Source organism: Fundulus heteroclitus, chromosome 11, assembly GCF_011125445.2.
Source record: "Fundulus heteroclitus isolate FHET01 chromosome 11, MU-UCD_Fhet_4.1, whole genome shotgun sequence".
NCBI classification, from domain to species: domain Eukaryota; kingdom Metazoa; phylum Chordata; class Actinopteri; order Cyprinodontiformes; family Fundulidae; genus Fundulus; species Fundulus heteroclitus.
The window spans coordinates 27,404,168-27,423,440 of NC_046371.1; the positions used below are offsets into that span (position 1 = coordinate 27,404,168).

General features: G+C 41.2%; 2 protein-coding genes across 3 annotated transcripts in view; one reads left to right on the forward strand and one right to left on the reverse strand.

Annotated features, from left to right (window-relative positions):
- gab3 (GRB2 associated binding protein 3) overlaps nt 1–19,273 on the reverse strand; it is a 50,812-nt gene that overhangs the window by 23,188 nt on the left and 8,351 nt on the right. The gene's annotated exons all lie outside the window — the stretch shown is intronic.
- On the forward strand, nt 994–18,087 carry LOC105927790 (apoptosis inducing factor mitochondrion associated 1). 2 transcript variants are annotated; one of them, XM_012864727.3, is made up of 19 exons: nt 994–1,123; nt 1,437–1,560; nt 5,519–5,649; nt 5,763–5,883; nt 6,010–6,033; nt 6,379–6,483; nt 9,829–9,950; nt 10,086–10,216; nt 12,147–12,237; nt 12,378–12,462; nt 12,541–12,617; nt 13,010–13,118; nt 13,230–13,337; nt 13,422–13,510; nt 13,599–13,739; nt 15,611–15,753; nt 15,930–16,054; nt 17,403–17,590; nt 17,669–18,087. In XM_012864727.3, exons 2-19 carry the CDS (start codon nt 1,473–1,475, stop codon nt 17,738–17,740), a joined length of 1,950 nt encoding a protein of 649 aa, XP_012720181.2. In that variant the 5' UTR covers nt 994–1,123; nt 1,437–1,472; the 3' UTR covers nt 17,741–18,087. The 2 variants fall into 2 exon arrangements, with proteins under 2 accessions (XP_012720181.2, XP_012720180.2); XM_012864726.3 differs by lacking the exon at nt 994–1,123 and having other exon boundaries at nt 1,324–1,560.

A 19,273-nucleotide genomic window follows, 5' to 3' on the forward strand; every position in this document is an offset into this window, starting at 1 on the left:
AGCAGGTGGCAAGTTATGATGGTTGGATTTATGTCCAAGTAGGGTTTATTTTTGCCTTGTAATCCCTAAACTCTCTGCATCCTGCAGCCAGCTCTATGTAGTTATTACTTTATGCGTTTTGCTAAATTAATGGGGGCTAAACAGAATTGTATTTAAATCATGACTGAATAAAAACATCAATTTGTAAACAAATGTTGAATATATTCAGTATAATCCGACATGTTGTTATATGTTATAATTCAGGACCTCTGTACGTTTGGTCCTTGTAACTAAGTGTGGGTGAGAATACTCCACTTCACTATCTCAGGTCAATATGTACAGGTCTAAGGTCAGGAAAAGGGGCAGCCCTACACCTGAACAAACCCTGGTTAGTGGGAAAATGAGGTGTGGTCATACAACCTGGAGCTTAACTCGCTTAAGACACATGGATATAATGGTGGACTTCTTGGACCCACTATACTCCACCCCCTAACCATCTTCGACAACACTGTGTCTATTGTGGATCACAAGATGGCCCTCACATAGGCAGAGACTTCACTTCCTATGGAAAAAAGTACAACCTTTGACAAGGCCTGTTAGTCATCTTCTACTCTGCCATCATTCACTCTGTTTTGTGAACATCCATCACGTTGTGGTTTTGGCCCATCCACAAAACAGGAACAATTAGTTGTGCAGAGAAGCTCATCAGGCCTGACCTTCCCTCCATCCAGGACTTGTACTGGTCTAGGGTCAGGAAAAGGGCAGCTAAAACTTCTGCAGACCTCACAGAAGTGAGGTCTGCATACAAACTGTTTAGACTTTTACCTTCAGGCCAATTGTACTGAGTAATATTTACATATCCTAGTTATGGTCTAACAATTCTTTCTAAAAAAACATTTACATTTTAAAAAGTCTTTCAAATTCCTTGAAACTAGGTGAACAAAACTGGTTCTTGTTCCGTGGCGAACTGTAGGGGGCAGCAGCGTCTGGAAATAATCTTTATTTCCACAAACGTCAAGCGGAGGAGGAAGAAGGAGTTCTCGTTTACGGCAGGGACCAAAGAGCCTCGGAAGAAAGATAACTCAGTAAATGCTGGGCGACTGAACGGTGTCAGACACAGACCCGAGGTTTACGTTTCATAAATGTAGGTTTAAAGTGCAGAAGCATTGTTTTATCGCTAACAACAGATTATGCGCTCTTAAATCTTGGCGAATGCCTTATGTTAATTTTTTTTTCTAATTTAATTGACACGCCATATTTCTTCCCGAGCTGTTCTCTTGTTTAGCCGGTGTTGGAGGGGGGCTAATCTTCCCGTGCAAACAGTCTTTGAAATTACCCAGCACGCCTTTGAAACCAATGACCTGTCCCTGGCCTTGGCGTGCAGTGTGTGTGCGGCTGCTAGTTGTCTGTCGGGACTTCGTCAATTGTAACCAGCTTTCTCTCCGACCTGTCGGTAGCGTGACCGGGAGCTGTTGCAGCGGAGCGGAGCCACCATGCTGACATGTAGGACTGTATGGAGGAAGCTTGCGCCTCTAGGCAGAGCCTCGGCAACTGCATGCCGGCAGAACGTGAGGAGAGCAGGTCGGTGAAGTTGCTGGTTTCCTTGTTGTCTTCCGGATTAGCTGGCCTTTATCCAAACACGATTGAGCTCTTTGATAAATGTTTTCAGAGATATGTCATCATCACCCGGCACGCGCACCAGGCTTCGTGGGTTTGTGCTTTTTTAAACCAGCGCGAGCTTAGTGTTTACTACGAAGCTAACGGGCTAATGAATTAGCAAATGTGGCCTTTAAGGTAAACATTTTTTTATTACCAACATGGTAAAACGGCAGAGGTTATTTATTGTAGCTTGGAACAGAAAGCATGGATTTGAAATGTCTGCAGTGAGACTTTGCAGCGGCTCTCTGACAGATGTTGCACCATTTTCTGCGACCAGTCGTCTGAATGCTGCCATGATCAATCACATGGATCGACTCTTATCTCGAGGTTTATAATCTCCCCCTCCCCACACACATTTTAAATTTTTATTTTGTGAGACTCTGAGAGGATAAGAAAAGGCACCAAGCTGACCCCCAGCAGCGTGCAAGGCTATTCTAGCAGAGGAATATAGTTCATCAGAAGTGTGGACTATTTTTAATCAACCTAATTTTCATTGCACATAGGTCTCTGCTTAACTCTATTTTTAGGAATGACAAACCAATGCTCTCCGTGCAAGCTGGAGCCATAAGGGCAGCCTTTATGTCTACCTCTCTGAGAGACTTTACATTGTCTTCATGTGAAGTCATGAATAAAGAGTGGGCATTAAAGTAGGTGTGTTAATAAAAAAGGTAAGCGATGGCAAACCGGTTCTTTTGAACCGAGAGGTTATACCTGTAGATTAAAATATGGGGAAAAAAGCTAGAGTTCTCAGTACATTTGAATATAAAATTGACTTGGCTTTTGAAGTGCCCTGATTTGACATTTGCTGTAAATAGGCCCCTTTAAGAAATCATGTGATTGGACGTAAATTGAATTGGAAAAAGAGACCTTTTCGCTGAAGAATATGCGCTATATTGTCCAAAGTATTTGCTCACCTGCCTTGACTCGCATATGAACATCAGTGACACCCCATTCTTCAGCCATAGGGTTCAATATGACGTGGGTCCACCCTTTTCAGCTAGAGCAGCTTCAACTCTTCTGGGAAGGCTGTAGGTTTTGGAGTGTGTTTTATGGAAGTTTGTGACCATTCTTCCAAAATCACGTTTGCGAGGTCAGACACTGATGTTGGACCAGAAGGCCCCGGCTCTCAGGCTTCGCTCTAAAGGCCCGTTTACACTACACTTTTTTAACCGAGCCGAGACTAGTCCGAGCTCGGTAACCGAGATAACTCTTGTGTGTAAACGGTCAGCAGACTGAACCAGACCGCGCTAAACATAACCGGACCGCGCTAACTGCAGACCAGTTCCCCACCAGGTCTCGGACTGGTTTTTTTTAGCCCGGTTCCCTGATAACGAGGAGCGCATGAGCAGACCGCGTCATCCCCTTACAGTCAGCTGACTGTCAGCGGGTTTCCCGGCGTGTCTGGCTGCACGTCCCGATTCACACTCCATTCAGACAAATTTCAGACATTCATAATAATACTAGCTTCCTTACCGTGCCACACAGTTTCCATAGATGACTCTGCTTATGAACCTCAGCGTCTGTTGTTGTTTCCTGCGTCTGTAAATCCTATTAGACGTTCATTTGTCTTATCCACGTCCCAAAAGCCGACTCTATGCTCAAATTCATCCGAAAGCTGTTCTGTTGGGTTGATGTTAGCACTCTGGGCGGGCCAGCCAAGGTCTTCCACATCAAACCCTCTTATCCATATCTTTATGGACCTTGCATTGTGCAATGGTGGTCAGTCCTGCTGGAAGAGGAAGGTGCCTGCTCCAACCTGTTATAAAATTATATAACATAATTATATAAATATGTATCATAGAATTGTCCAAAATCTGTTGGTTTGCTGAAGCATTCAGGGGTTAATTTCACTGGAACTAAGGGGCCAAGCCCAGCTCCTGAAACACGACCCCACACCATAATCCATAATCCCCCCTCCACCAAACTTTACGCTCAGCATCCGCTGCCCCCGCTCGGTCAGTTTACACGGCCTCCACTTCATGGCTGAGTTGTTGTCGTTGCTGAGCTCCTGAGAGTACACACTCTGTATGCGTAGGTGGGATTAATTGTGATTGATGGGATGAATCACAATGAATCAATTATTAAAATAATCAACAAATAAATTAACAATTTAATAATCATTAACCGGACTAAATGGACTCTAAAACAGCAATTGCTGAAAGAACGTTCAGAGCAGTAAATAAGGCAAAACGGTACAAAACAAAATGGAAAACCTTCTGTGTCTGTAAATGTGCTCTATCTAGAGTTTAATAATTAACTGTTGTGTTGAATGTTGAGAATTGAATTGACTTTTTTACAGTTTTGCCATTTACAATGCATGCCACGTGTAATAAATGTTTTGTTCAGAATAATTGTTTATTGAGGTGTTTTAAATGTATCTCTTTTGGATTAACCGAAAAACAATGACCATATTAATCATTTACTAAAATCACCACTAGCTGCAGCCCTATTTTATACATATGCGGCCATGGAAGTGACTGAAACACCTGGGTTTGATCATTTGGATGGCTGAGTGAATACTTTTCAGTATAGTGGGTTTTCACAATTAAAACTGTGACAGAAATAATTTTGCTTTGAAACAAAAAAGACATTCACATTGCATAGAAATAAAACAATTTTAAAGAAATTCTGAATTAAACATAGAAATTCTATTTTTGATGAAAGCTGGACTTTCCAAAGGCTTGTTTATTGTATATAGTAACTTGAAATCATTATCTAACAGGCTATTAATTGAAAAAAAAAATATATAATTTTTTTTGTTTGACCAAAATTCCAGCAGTAAGCCCGGGTATGTTGGAGGCAGGAATGGAGGAAAAGATTCCCAAATACAGCAGCAAATCTACAACAGAATGGCTGAAAAGGAACAAAGGAAAGGAAGCGCTTTAAGTTGAAATCATCCCATTTGTAAGATGGCAGTACCGTGGTACGGCCTGAGGCTGTGGCTCAGTGGGAAGTGTAGTCATCTTGCAATCCAAAAGTTGATGAGTTGGCCGCCGTTTCCTGGACAAGGCGCTTAAACCCAAGTTGCCTGCCGATCTGCACGTCGTTTCATGAATGTGTGCACGTCTGTGAAGGCGACTGGGTAAATTAGGCATGAGTGGGTAGTATGACTAGAAACGCACTATATGAATACTGTCCATATAGATAAATGCTTACATGTCTTCATTGAACAAGGACTGAGAGCCATAAATCCTAAAGGGTGTGCAATCCGTAATGCAAACAGTAATTAATTAGTGTACTAGCTTTTGCACCTAAGCTGACAAGTCTAACAAAGACAGCATTAATCAGTGAAGCAGCCACTCTGGTACCTCTGGGGGAGCTGGAGAGCTCTACGACTCAGGTGGGAGATTCTGCCCACTTTTCAGTCCGTGTAAAAGCTTGCCACACGCCATGGTGTTTAAAGGAGCAAAGTTGAAATTTTGGTCAATGTGCAAAACACTCTGTGTGGTGGATAACTAACAATGCACAAAATGAACGTGCCATGCTCGCAGTGAAACATGGTGCTGGCAGTGTCGTGCTGTGAAGCTACGCTCTGTTGGTACTCTGGTTTCCTCCCACAGTCATGAAACATGCATGCTAGTTTAATAAGCCGCTATGAATTGCCCTTTGGGGGCGAATTTACTAGAGCATAAATGATCAGTTTAGGCTTTGAAGGAGAGCAATAAGCCGTCTGAGACTGAAATCCTGCTTTTAAATGGAAAACGACTGCTGGATATCAGAGCCTGCATAGGATCACGCATGAGGCGAGAATGAATCGGCGGACAGTCGTCTCGTATGCGTTAAGAGTTGAGAACAGCTCTTTATTTCCTATATTACAGGAGGAGAGACTGTTATTTCAGAGCGGTCGTATAGGTGATGTTCTTCTAATCATCTTTTTCAGGGCTGAACAATGCCAGAACACCGCTGTGTGTGCCTGTGGCGCACATGTCCACGGGGCCGGCGGGGGGAGGCGGAGACAACCTGAAATACGCCCTCCTAGTGGGAGCAGCCTTTGCTGGTGGCCTAACATACGTGAGTAGGCAAAGATATATTCCTCAGTGTCTGGAATACGTTTTATTGCTGTAAAATGAACTCTGCCCCATACGTAAGTTGAAATATTTAATTTCTTTTTTGTCGTTGTTCAGGCTGTCCTTACCTTAAGGGGAGACCAGGACAGGTATCTGGAGCGTATGGCAGATATCTCCTCCAGAAGACAGATATCAACCGTGAAACAATCAGCCACACAGACCCTTACAGAACCTCCTGGTGAGCTCTTTATTATTTCATTATAGTAATAACTCTCCCTTTTGGCCTCTAAGCTCTGTTATGTAGGTAAATCTGACTATATCTGTATTTAAAACATGTCTCGCTTTGATCCTCTTTGTGTTTTAGCTGCTGGAGCCGCCGAGACTGCGGGTGAGCACTTTCTTTATGTCTAAGGAGAAACGGTCACTACTATAACCGCGACACGTTGCCAGAACTTTATTTGAGATATTTGAGTCTTTATTCTCAGTGCGAGGTTTGTTATTCTTAGTTTAAACTTGTAAGAGCAACTGGCTCTGCAGCACTCGGTTCAGTTTCCTCTTTACCGCCACGCAAACCAGATTCTTATCGGCATGGCTGCATTTTAGGTAATAGTGATTTATTTAAATGTATCAGTGAATATTGCAGAGGGACGGCACGCATTTTATCCTTCTCTGTGTATGCTGAGTTTCAGTCTGAGCTAATGAAGGTTTCTGAGTCTGTTTGTTTGTCACTCAGCCCCCCCTGAGCCAAAACCTGAAGCCCCTCCGTCACCAGAGGAGCCGAGCCCACCGGCTGAGGTCGCTGGTGCCGAAGCGGCAACCTCCAGTGAAGCAGCTCCAGGTCAGCTGCATGCTTTTTACGTTTTAACACATGCATGCTTTTATTATAATGTATAAACTGTGTCTTTGAAATAAAATGGTTACCAGGGCATAATTAGTGCTTATATTAGAGGTTTTCTGTTCTTTTGCTGTCATCTGACTGTGGTCTGTATCCGGATTCTTTGAAACTTCCCGCAGGAACCGTGACGATACTTTGTGGCGCATTCATTGTTCTGTCACAGTGTTTCCAGTTTCACTGCAGCCTTTGGGAAAAAAAAAAAAACTCACCAGTGACACTTCTGTTTTTTTCTGGGTCTCTTTTCTTTTTTTTTTAAAATGGGCAGATTTTTTTTCTCACTCGCTGATATATTTATTAATCTTAATCTGGCCTTTTTAGAGCATTTTTGTGACGGTTTTATGCTGTGTCTTCCCGTTGCTACCGTGCCAGTTTGGCTGCTCCCACCATAAAGCATGGACCGTCCTTCCTCCATTTTTATTGAAAAACCTAATTTTAGCCCTTTACATGTATTGCTTCCACTGTAGATGAAGCAGACGCTTCACCAGAAGAGGCAGCAGTGTAACTTACTGTGGTTGTAGTTTAGGAGGGTAAGATTGAGAAGAAATACAAACCCCTTTAAGATCATCTGTTCATTTGGTGATCTACATGTTCTTTTCGCCTAATAATAGGCAAGGCATATTTATTTATATAGCACAATTCAGTACAGAGACAATGCAAAGTGCTTTACATGATTAAATATAGGAATAAAAGCAAGTAGGGATAGAATGTAGAAACAAAAAAGAACATTAAAAACGGTAAAACAGTTTAACTAGAACATTCAAAGGCAATTTCAAACAAATGTGGTTTTTAAATCTTGATTTAAAGGAACTCAGGCTTTCCGCACTTTTACAGTTTTCTGGAAGTTTGTTCCAGATAGTGGAGCATAGGAACTAAATGCTTGCTTTCTCCTTGTTTAGTTCTGGTTCTGGTTCTGGTTCTGCAGAGTAGACTGGAGCCAGAAGACCTGAGTGGTCTGGAAGGTTGATACACTGATAACAAGTCTGTGATGTATTTAGGTGCTAAACCATTCAGGGATTTATAGACTAACAGAAGTATTTTAAAGTCTATCCTTTGAGATACAGGGAGCCAGTGTAAGGACTTTAGAACTGGGGTGATGTGCTCTGCTTTCTTAGTCTTAGTGAGGACGTGGGTAGCAGCGTTCTGGATCAGCTGCAGCTGTCTGATCCACTTTTTTAGGCAGACCTGTGAAAAACGCCGTTGCAGTAATCAATTCTACTAAAAATAAACGCATGGATTAGTTTTTCCAGATCCTGCTGAGACATCAGTCCTTTAATCCTAGAAAATGCTCTTCAGGTGATAGAAAGCTGACCTTGTAATTGTCTTTAGATGCTTTTGGAGGTTCAGGTCTGAGTCCATCACTACACCCAGATTTCGGTCCTGATTGGTGGTTTTTAGCTGAAGCAGCTGAAGCTGTGTGTTAACTTTTGATCTCTCCTCTATTGGTCCCAAATATTATTACTTCTGTTTTGTTTTTATTCAATTGAAGAAAGTTTTGACACATCCATGCATTGATTTCTTCTAGGCATTTACTCAGTGCCTCAACTGGTTTATAGTCACCTGGTGACATGGTGATGTAAAGCTGTGTGTCGTCTGCATAGTTATGGTAGCTGATGTTGTTATTTTTTATTATCTTTTATTATCTAATAAGCTTAGTTGAAGTCCTTACACCAATACTACATCCCTCAGCGATCTCAGGATTTAGACACAAGCCCATTACAAATATGAAGTGTGAAGTTCTTGTACATTAGGGCTGGACGATATAGGAAAAAAAATATATATCGCTAAAATAGAAATCATATTGATCCCTATCAATAATTATCAACAAATTCAAAATATAGTTTAAGTTCAGTCCTGGCCGTTTTATGCTGTTGCTTAACCTATTTTTAGATACGGAACACACAAACAATGAAATCAAACTCAACCCTTTATTCAACCAACTTCTTGGAGACTGAGCTTCCTGAGTCAGTGTTGTGATTGGTTGGGAGGATGTAATGACTGTAATATTAACCTACATGACTAGAATGCAAAAGAAAGGAAAACTGTTCTATTTAAATTTTTACTGACCCTTTTTTCTATCATCGATATAGGTCCATCGGTCGATATATATTGTTATTGAATTATCGTCCAGCCCTATTGCACATACTATCCAAGAGCAGTGGTTTGTTTTCTCTCCCAGGGCTACACGAACAAAAAAGGATTAATTTCTTGGAGCCTGGGTTTGGAGGTTCTTGCAATCTTTTCACCACGCCATCATCTGAGCAGAGCGTCTTGTGTGGTGTCCGGCAGATATTACGCAGAAATTTGAGGGGAACGTGGTTTCATTAGACTTTCTGTATGCTTCAGTGAGAGGACTTCATGAGGACTTCCCAGTTTTACTTTGAGCTTTACTATTTCAATATAATGTTTAAGAGATGGCTATAGATCTTCGTGATATATTGTTAATCTATGGTAATCCCAATATCAGTATGTTCAATTTTAATATCGTAAAAGGCCGTTCGGAATGTCAGAATTGTTTGCTAGTATAGTCCAAGTTAGATGAATAGCTGTTTTTCTATTTGAGTAAGATATTAAGCCTGTGGGGAAGAAGTCTGACTGCAGCAGATGTTGCCACAGATTAGTGTCCATGATTGTAACGGTCACCGTGTCCCAGACACACGCGTCACAAAGACAGGACGGAGGGAAATACGGATGTTGTCATCACAGTTTCTGTCGTTAACATTTCTAATACTGTGCAGCTCTAGTTTTTCTGCTGGTTAACCCCTCTACCTTCAGCACCCTGTGAGCTGAGCTTTCAGAACGTGTCCCACACCTGTAAAGGGATGCTGGGATGTAGATCCGAAGTATTTAAAGGCCTCTTTAAGTTTTGCATGTAACAGAACCCTTCAAAGCAGAAGCACCCACTCTATGACGAGGTTCTGACAGAAAGCTAAGAACACAGTCCAGCTTCAGGTCAATAGAAAGGCCGGACACAGAGCAACGATTTTATGTAGCTATTCTGAAAAGGTTCAAGCATGCTTAGGCATTATTCTTCTTCATCACATTTTTCTTCTGTCTGATGACTTCTTCTGTATTCACTTTTAAATGATGCAATGCCAAAGGGTTCATTTCTCTTGTGTAAATGTAAAATCTTTTTGCTAGTCTTATTCCATCTCGATGTGGCTGTATTAGCATGACACCGTGGACTGATTATGTTTCTTTCCTGGGATATGTCCCTTTCTGACTTGCTATGCTTTTTCCTCCCTGCCCTCCTCTCTCCTGGTCCTGTTTGCTTTCTCACACAACTTCCAGCTGCAGACGCCAAACCTGCCTCTCCCACATTGCCCTCACACGCCCCCTACCTGCTGATTGGCGGCGGTACGGCCTCTTTTGCAGCTGCTAGATCTATCCGAGCCAGAGACCCTGGTGCCAAGGTCGGTCAGGCTTCTTTATCTTCATCTAACATATATAGAAACAAATTCTTAGAATATTTTTTTGAATATTTTTCCTCTCAATTCTAACATTACATTAAACAAAAAAACGTCACATTTTGGTTTTCGTGTCTCCAGGTACTGATTGTGACCGATGAGCCCAACCTTCCATACATGAGGCCACCTCTTTCTAAGGAGCTGTGGTTCTCGGACGACCCCAGTGTAACAGAGACCCTGCGTTTCAAACAGTGGAACGGGAAGGAAAGAAGGTGAGTTCCCAATGTTCCCATGCAACCTTCGGTTATTTAAAAGAGGCGTAGAAAACCGTGGGTTGTTTGGTTTGTTTTCACATGGAGAAAGCTCCAAGCAAACCGAAACCTGTCACTACAAACCACGTGTGAATGTTCAAGCTGTTTATTGGTCAGACGTGTCGGGGGGGAAGAGGAGAACCAAATGTGGAGACATGAAGCAGATTTTCTCAGTATTTTTCACTTCACTGCTTCAGCCAAGATTACCTGAGTAATCTTGAGTTAGAAAAGACATCTTGAAAGTAAATGTATGTTTTGCCTTTCTGCAGAAACAAATCATTGTTTATTGGTTAGGTTATCACATCCCACAATGCAATGCGTGCCTGGCTACGACAAGGCGTTTGATTCAAGCTTGCGGCATCCACCATGTAGCTGTTTCAGAATGAGGTCGGATGCTGTTCACAGCCTAAACGAAGCGCTCTGGAGTTCCTTTGGAACCGTCCTCAGACCAGATCAACTGTGTCGGTACGGTTGTTTTGGTCCGCACCCTAGTGCGATCGCTGGCTTCACATCTAGAAACCGCACCAAGGGGGGAGATCAGCCACCACAGGTGTGAAAACACCCTTAAAGTGCAATCTTGAAACATTTCATTGTTGTTACAGTATCTGAGGGGAACTGCCATTCAGAGCCCTTTTTGCTGTTTTACAAACACTCTTTAGCCATTTTTACACTAAATGTTAACAAATGACCGTTGAGGGCAACCTCTTAGAATAAAATTCAGTTCCATGATTAATAACTCTGGTATAGTTGCAGATATATTTGCTTTTGTTCCGTTTAGCTTAGATGGAGATGCATTGCTGAGTTGCAAACCTTTAAAAGCGTGATTAAAATAGGAACTGATCGTCAACTATAATGTCTGTTTTGAGATTGTAAAACTAACAATGTTCTATGTTCATAGAACCTGAGCTCATGCACAGCTTACAGAACTCTGTGCTTAATGTGCTTATATGTGCATGTTGTTGTCTTCAGAGCAACGGTCATATTGCTATATCATCTATATCATCACTAGGGTTGTTTGGTATACCGGTACTAATTTGGTACCGGGTTACTGCAGCATTTAAAAAGGTACTATAGAGCATTTGGATGGTACCGGTACTTGCAGAGCTACTTCTTGCCACCTCTGCTCCTATATGCCATGAATGACAAAATGGGAGGGATTAGAACATCGAATAATGTATTTCCAGTGCAAATAATGATTGCTATTATGTCTGACAAAGAAATTGCAATCCTCGGTCGGCATTCACTCCAGCTTCAACTAACTGTTAACTGGACCTAGTCTTCAAAGTTGTCTGGTTTCCTATTTAACTTGTCAGCAGCTTGTTAGATTTATTGAACAACTGGCACGTAGTTGAGGGTCTGCTTAGGTAAGTGTACCCAGTTGGCTTGGAGCCCAGTTCTAGTTTAGTTTTTATATCTTGGCAGCTAGAACTAAATTATTATATTTATTACAGCAGTGGTCTTGAACATGGTGTCTCATTGGTTTTGGTCCTGATCTTTGTCTCCCTGCCTCCAAATCTTTCTCTCTGTGTGATCTGGTGTTTGTTTTACCATTTAACAAATCTTCCAAGTGTCCTTCATGTCTGGCGACCTCCTTTCACGGTTTTCACAGACTGTCGGATGCTTCAGCTACTGCCTGATAAAACATTCTGCTGCTAATTCAACCTCTTATGTCCTCAATACAATAACAGATGAGCCTGGTGATCGTAAATCATTTACTTGTCTGAAATCTGGACGATTCCCTCAGTGTGCCGATGTATGTTTTTAAAGGCTATATTTTTTTTCTGGTCAGACTTGGGAGCTGTTCTCTGCTGAATTTATTGTATCAATATTTATTTTTATATGGAAAACCTTCAATGTTTTTTTTTTTAACAGTGCTGTTTTTCTCTGACAGCATCTACTTCCAGCCGGCGTCGTTTTACATCGATGCAGAAGATTTGAAAAGTGCTGAAAATGGTGGAGTGGCCGTCCTCACAAACAGGAAGGTCAGTTTGCCCGTCTAGTTGGTAACTTTCCAGCACCGGGCTAGTTTGATATGTTTTCATATTGCTATACATCACCTGGGCCATTATTGCTTGAATATATATATATATTACTGACAAAAAGAGCTTTTTCTGTATTTTAGGTGGTCCATATGGATGTTAGAGGAAACAAAGTAAAACTTGATGACGATACAGAAATTTCATATGACAAGTGCTTAATTGCTACAGGTAAGCAGCTTTGATGTAATTTTAGTTCCCATTGTAGCTATGAATGTGATTGGATACATTTTTGACTTTCCTCCTCAGGCGGCATCCCAAGGAATCTGCAGGTAATCGAGAGAGCAGGAGAGGAGGTGATGAAGAGGACAACTTTGTTCCGCAAGGTCAGCGTTTCGCCTCTAGGCGGCGTTAGCTTTAGTAAGAGTTTGAGTTTTGCAAAGTGAGATGAATCAGTTTGTGTCTAGATTTGCAAAGCTGGTAGAGACAAGCCCTCAAAAATGTATGTAAATATATATGCATCTGCACTTTTAAAATTCTTAATAGTAAAAATAACGTAAAACCCTGCATCCAATGTAATTTCCAGAAGATACATAGAAGTTTGTGGTTGCTATATGATTAAAAGTACACATTTTTTTGCAAATCCCTATATTAAGCTGTATTCCATTACACCTCAACTAAATACAAATATATTGAGGCTATGAAGGATTTTGAGTTCAGCCCTATTAGGACTTTACTTTGATCCTAAGACTCTTGAACTGTGATGTCTAACTTGCAGATCGAAGACTTTAAATCACTGGACAAGGTGTCGAGAAGCATGCAGTCCATCACCATTATTGGAGGTGGATTCCTGGGCAGTGAGCTGGCCTGTGCTCTTGGCAGGAGATGTAAGACCACTTGACAGGCTGAGAAAGTTTCAGGATAAATCAAACTGATAGTTCTAGGTAAGGGAGCAGACCCGTTTGCTTTTGTGCCAATCATCATCTTTCTGTTTTTAGCAACAGAGACTGGATTAGAGGTGATTCAGATGTTCCCAGAGAAGGGCAACATGGGCAAGGTGCTGCCCGAGTATCTGAGCAACTGGACAACAGAGAAAGTCAAGAAAGGTGCAACTTGATTCATTCTGGTGATAGCCAGGAGATTTATCTGGTTGTGACTCATTATTTCTTTCTTTTTGTTTGTTTCTTTAGAGGGTGTAAAGATAATCTCTGAAGCGCTGGTGAAATCCGTGTCTTACAAAGATGATAAACTAGAAATAAAACTCAAGGATGGACGATTGGTAGGTGCACATTTCAGCCACATACGGCCTGGTCCAAGGCAACAGGAATGCTTTTTATGCACTAATTATGTTGAACTCTGCCTTGCAGGTAAAGACGGATCACATTGTTGCCGCTGTCGGACTGGAGCCCAACGTGGACCTCGCCAAGTCAGCCGGTCTGGAGGTGGACTCGGACTTTGGCGGCTATCGGGTCAACGCCGAGCTGCAGGCCAGGTCCAATATCTGGGTGGTAAGAGAAAAAACCCTATTTCTGAAAATCAACCGAGTTTAGTGGATCATGGTAGTGTGAATGCATTAGGATGCAGCTTTTACAGCGTTTGATCAGAGCGCCCTCTTCTGGTCAGATAAATTCTTGGTTTCAAGGTGTTGCTCCACAGAGCTGCAGTAGTCATGTGTTTCTGTTCTGAGTTCAATGTTTTACTAAAAGAAAAACAACTTCTGTACTGAAATTTAGCTGCAGGTATCATTCACTCTAAACATATGATAGAATTAAATCTTTAATTTGAGCATGTTAACAATAAATGTCAATAGAAGAGAAGAGAAACACATAAAATCATCTTATTTATGTGACAAAGAAGCACATAAAATGCATCCATTTCTAGTTAAAAAAGGAAGCCAACGCTTATTATCCTTCCCAGTTGCATGGATTGCCTCTACAGACCACCATCCTCATCCTCCTTATTAAGGTTTTCTAACAATTAACTCTCCCCTCTACAAATTAAGTCCTGTTTCTTTCAGAAAAAAGAAGTACATTTAAAAAATACATAGACTGTCATTAAAAAGTTCAATGTTTTTGTCTCTAATTTCAGAAAGGGAAACTCCTATATTATATAGATCTGTTATACACAGAGTGAAATATTTAAAGCCTTTGTTTCTTGTAATATGGATGATGTTGTATTACAGATGAAACCTAAAATTGTAGTGATATTAGTGAATTTATCTTGACATGTGTTGTAATGGTCATATCATGGCCTATACCTGTGGTCCTCAATTCCGGTCTTCGAAAGCCAGTGTCCTGCAATTTTTTTAACATTTTTTATTCTACTTCAACACACCTGAGTCACATAATCAGGTTATTAGCTGGACTCTGGGGGAACTTGCCTGCATACTGAGAAGGTAATTCAGCCATTTGATTCCCTCCATGAGGATGACTTCTAAAGAAGCAGGTTGTTCACAGAGTGCTGTATCTAAGCATATTTGTAGAAAGTTGAGTGGAAGGAAAAAGTGTGGTAAGAAAAGGGATAACCTCAACATTGACAGGCTTTTTAAGCAAAGCCCATTCACTAAGGAGAAAAAGAACTACACTGTTGCTCAGAGATCCAAAGTCCAATGACTATGATGTTACAGAGTTCGATTGGTCAGCAAACTGGGCTGACCTGAACCCCACAGAGAACCTACGGAGGATTGTCAAGAGGAAGATGAGAGACACCAGACCCAACAAGGCGACCTGAAGGCAGCTATAAAAGCAAGCTGGGCTTCCCTTACACCTCAGCAGAACCACAGGCTGATCGCATTGATGCACTACTTCATGTAAAAGGAGGCCCAACCGAGTATTGAGAGCAGAGAAATAACATGCTTTTCAGGAACCTGAAATTTCTGTTTAAAATGTCATTTTTATTGATCTTATGTAATATTTGAATTTTCTGAGACATAAGCATCAAAATGACAAGAAATAAAGGCCTGAAATATTTCTCCATGTGATGAATCTATATAGTAGATCACTTTCACATTATGAAATAGGTGACAAACAAAAAAAATAAATTATTACCTTATTTTTTAGGATGTACGTGTGTAAATTTGTACACATTTTCTGTTATCAGATTTTTTTTTCTTTGGTTTATTTTACTTTTATATTTTTTGTGGCACTAAAGGCCTTTTGTCCAAAAGTGGATCAGCAGGAAAAGAGGCTGGAGGTCGCCTGGCACCACCGCACCCGTTCTCTTGTTTAATTGACCAGTTTTGAATTTTACTACATCCATCACTATTAGCATGGTTAGACTAGGAAAACGTTTTCTGCTCCTGATATCCGGCCTTGCGAACTAATCCTTCTCGCTCTGTTTTGTGGCTGTATTGTGATCGTTCGCCTTTGTTTTATTTTAGGCTGGAGACGCAGCCTGTTTCTATGACATCAGGCTGGGCCGCAGACGAGTGGAGCACCATGACCACGCTGTCGTCAGTGGGAGACTGGCTGGAGAGAACATGACGGGAGCCAGCAAGCCGTACTGGCATCAGTCTATGTTCTGGTGGGTTAATTATATAGAAATATTCCTTTTCAGTTGAATTTTAATAGTAATTTGGTGCTGTTGTGTAACTGTTAGTTCTTCCTTCTTGGTGATTTAACTTATCTAAAACAGTTTTGTACTGTAGTATGATGCCTTTTTTTGAGGAGAGTGTTCTCAGATCTCCTGCTTTCTCACAGGAGTGACTTGGGACCTGATGTCGGCTATGAGGCTATCGGGATTGTCGACAGCAGCCTGCCGACAGTAGGCGTGTTTGCCAAAGCCACTGCCAAAGACACACCCAAAGCTGCTACCGAGGAGTCAGGTAGGAGCGCCTGGTTAAGACGCTTAAAGATCCCACATTCTGGGCGTTTTCCTGCTCTGTCTTATATCTGGCGTTTGTGAAAATCAACACGATTTGATTTGTCGTTTTGGACACTTTGATTATCTAGTTAGAGAAGAGACAGTAAAATACACAAAACCAGATATGCATGTAAAAATATTTACATTTACTGGGACAAACGTGAAGAAAAACACCCAGGCCCTCTCATCAATGTTCTTGGGGCTTTCAGTAGCACAAACCTCTCCAATGAGCTTTCAAAATCCAGACAGCATATTAAGTGTCCCACAAGGGATGAAAACATTCTGGAGCCCCACAGCTCCAGGACCTGATGGCCAGATTCTGACGACTCATGCTCATAATTAAAGATTATCAGAGTTTAACAGCTAAACAAGAAACCAAAAAGCATTAAGCGGGTTTGTTAAACCTTGTTCTAGATCTGTTCTCTGATGATGTCCGAGTTGCTGCGCCTCTACACCACGATCAAAACACAGCTCACTGTAAAGATGTACAAAAGGACAGAAAATTATTTTAAGATAAAGTCATTTTCTTTGTAGTCCTTTTTTTTTTCCTGGTCTGTCACTTTTATTTGAGCAACACACCAGCAAGACAAAAAGGTGGTTGCTCTCCCACTGAAATATCTGGCACGTCCAAATAGAGGTGGGCATCGTTTTATGAAGAATTTGGTATTATCTTGACGACGATAAATTCCAATTTATAATGTAAAAAAAAAATTAACTGCCCGTATTGTTGGGAGTTTTGTTTATTTTCTCCACTTGTTCCTTGACAGCATCAATAAAAATCACTTCTTTATATATAGCTAGTGTCCTGATGAAGCCCATTTTGAATTTTGTTTTAGTGGTATGTTATATCATTGAATATGTTTTTTTTTTTTTTTTTTTTTTTTTTTTTTTAAGGACAGTATTTGTAGTCATGGGGATACAATTACAGTAACCTAAAAAAAGACTGCAAGAAGCTGTAAATAGTCTTTTATCGTCGTCATAGTAGTACCACAATATATAGTGATACAATTTAAAGTCCATATCACCCACCCATGTGTTCAACATTTTTTGTTTAAAAATACATTTCAAAAAAATTATAATTTTCCTTCCATTTCACAATTATGTATTAATTTATGTTGATTAATCACATGAACTCCCCAAAAACGACATTATTGTTGCAACATGACAAAATGTGAAAAAAAATCAATACATTTGTTGTTGTTGATCTAAACAATAAATGATGAAGTGGAACAAAGCATTATATTAATCCTAATTTAGTAAAAATATAACAGAACGGTCAGACTGAAGTTTCCTCTGTGGTCGGGTTGCAGGAACTGGGATCCGCTCAGAAAGTGAAACGGAGGACACGGCTTCCAGCGCGGTGGCCCCTGCAGCCCCGGCTCCTGCCGTGGAGAACAAGGACGAATACGGAAAAGGAGTCATCTTCTACCTGAGAGACAAGGTGGTGGTGGGCATCATCCTGTGGAACGTCTTCAACCGAATGCCCGTCGCAAGAAAGGTAGCGCAACTTCACGTTGTTGGAGGGATTAAAGCGCGTGATGTGTTTACTGAGAGCTGTCTGTCGGGTCATTTGTAGATCATCAAGGACGGAGAGGAGCACGCAGATCTGAACGAGGTGGCCAAGCTGTTCAACATCCACGAGGACTGAGCTGCTGGAGGCTGGCTCACTTTCAGGGGAGAGAGTTTTACCTTCACAGAAAAAAAAAAAAAAAAAAACGACTCTGGCGCTGATTGCCACCGTCGTTAAGACCCAAACCCGTCACGGCTACCAATGCGAGGATCAATGTATATTAAACTGTTGATATTTTCATATTTGGAGTTTGTATCTGCTGTCTTGTTTGGTTTGTTTGGGCTCATTACCTCATGACAGGTCCGCGTCTTGTTTTCCTTCCACCACCCCCACCCCACCAGGCCGAACTGTTCTCCTTCTGTGTGATCGGAGCAGCTTGTAAAAAAAAAAAAAAAAGCTGCAATAAAAGCTATTTTTAAATTGGACTCCACCCATTATTTTCAGCTTTGCCTCCAGATAATGGCAGTGATGAGCAGCTGCAGTGACCTCTGTTCAAAGTTGCAATTGTTTAGATGGCTGCTGCAGCCAGCGTGGTTGAACTCATCTGTCCTGAGGAATTTGAGTCATTCCAGCGTTGCGTGGCAGATTGCATCTCGAAGTGATGGAGGGAGCAATTAATGTTTCAGCTCGGTTAAAGGCACTCCTTTTTGTTGTGTAAAATAAAATGCCGGGTAACGTTTAAAAAAGTGACACATCAGTAAGTGTTTTACAGCGTGTTGAAGTTCATATTGAGTAAATCTAGTGTCCGACTGCCACTAAGTGACACCAGAATGAAGCTTGGCCTACTTTTCCTGTCTTGTCCGGGGGTAAAAATGAGCAAGCATGCAGAAATGGTTCCACTCCCCCACCCCAACTTTGGGCTTCTTGTTATTGCGATGGCTCTCGTGCTTTATTTTCTCACACATCCCTGATCTCATTTGACACTGTGGGCTCCAGAGCGAAGTGCAGAAGGGGCTTTCAAGTGTGAGGCAAACACGTGCCGCCATAACGTCCCATCGCGTTGTCTGACATTAATTTTACACGAGCAAGGGGCTGGAGCTGCCGCCGCCTCTATGTGCAGGAGTAAACACGGGCTTCAGCATCTTGCTTTGAAGTTGTCCCGCAAAACAGAAATGAGGAGAATGAGCCGAACACTTCGGGACGGATCTGGGAGAAATTTGTAAATGAGCTGAAAACGAGTGATTCGCTGGAGTTATTCGGAACAACTATTTAGCATCAGAAATGTCGCTAACATTACATTCATGGAAGAATAATTTTACATAGTTAAATATTGTTGCCGTTTATGATCTTTTTCTAATTTTAACTTATTCTGTAAGGTAAAAAGGTCCTATAATAATTTCCCTTTACGATTCATTATTAGCACTCTATTTGAGTGTGCGGATAAATTGTAATCTAGTTACAACACAAGAAAAACACTAGTTAACTTATATGTTGGGGGTTATTTACCAAAGTATTTTTTAATTTTAATTTTTTTTACCCTGAATAGCTTTGGAAACATTTTAGAATTTAGTTTTGGCCCTCTGCATTTAATTTGGAGATATAAATGTTAATAAATGCTGTGTGGTGATTATCAAAGTTAAATGTTTTTTATATTACGTAATTTAATACCAA

Coding starts and splice junctions, on each gene's coding strand:
- LOC105927790 (XM_012864727.3), top strand. CDS start 1,473: ATGCTGACATGTAGGACTGTATGGAGGAAGCTTGCGCCTCTAGGCAGA. Junction 6,484..9,828: donor CTCCAGTGAAGCAGCTCCAG/GTCAGCTGCATG, acceptor CACAACTTCCAG/CTGCAGACGCCAAACCTGCC. Junction 13,338..13,421: donor AACAGAGAAAGTCAAGAAAG/GTGCAACTTGAT, acceptor TTGTTTCTTTAG/AGGGTGTAAAGATAATCTCT.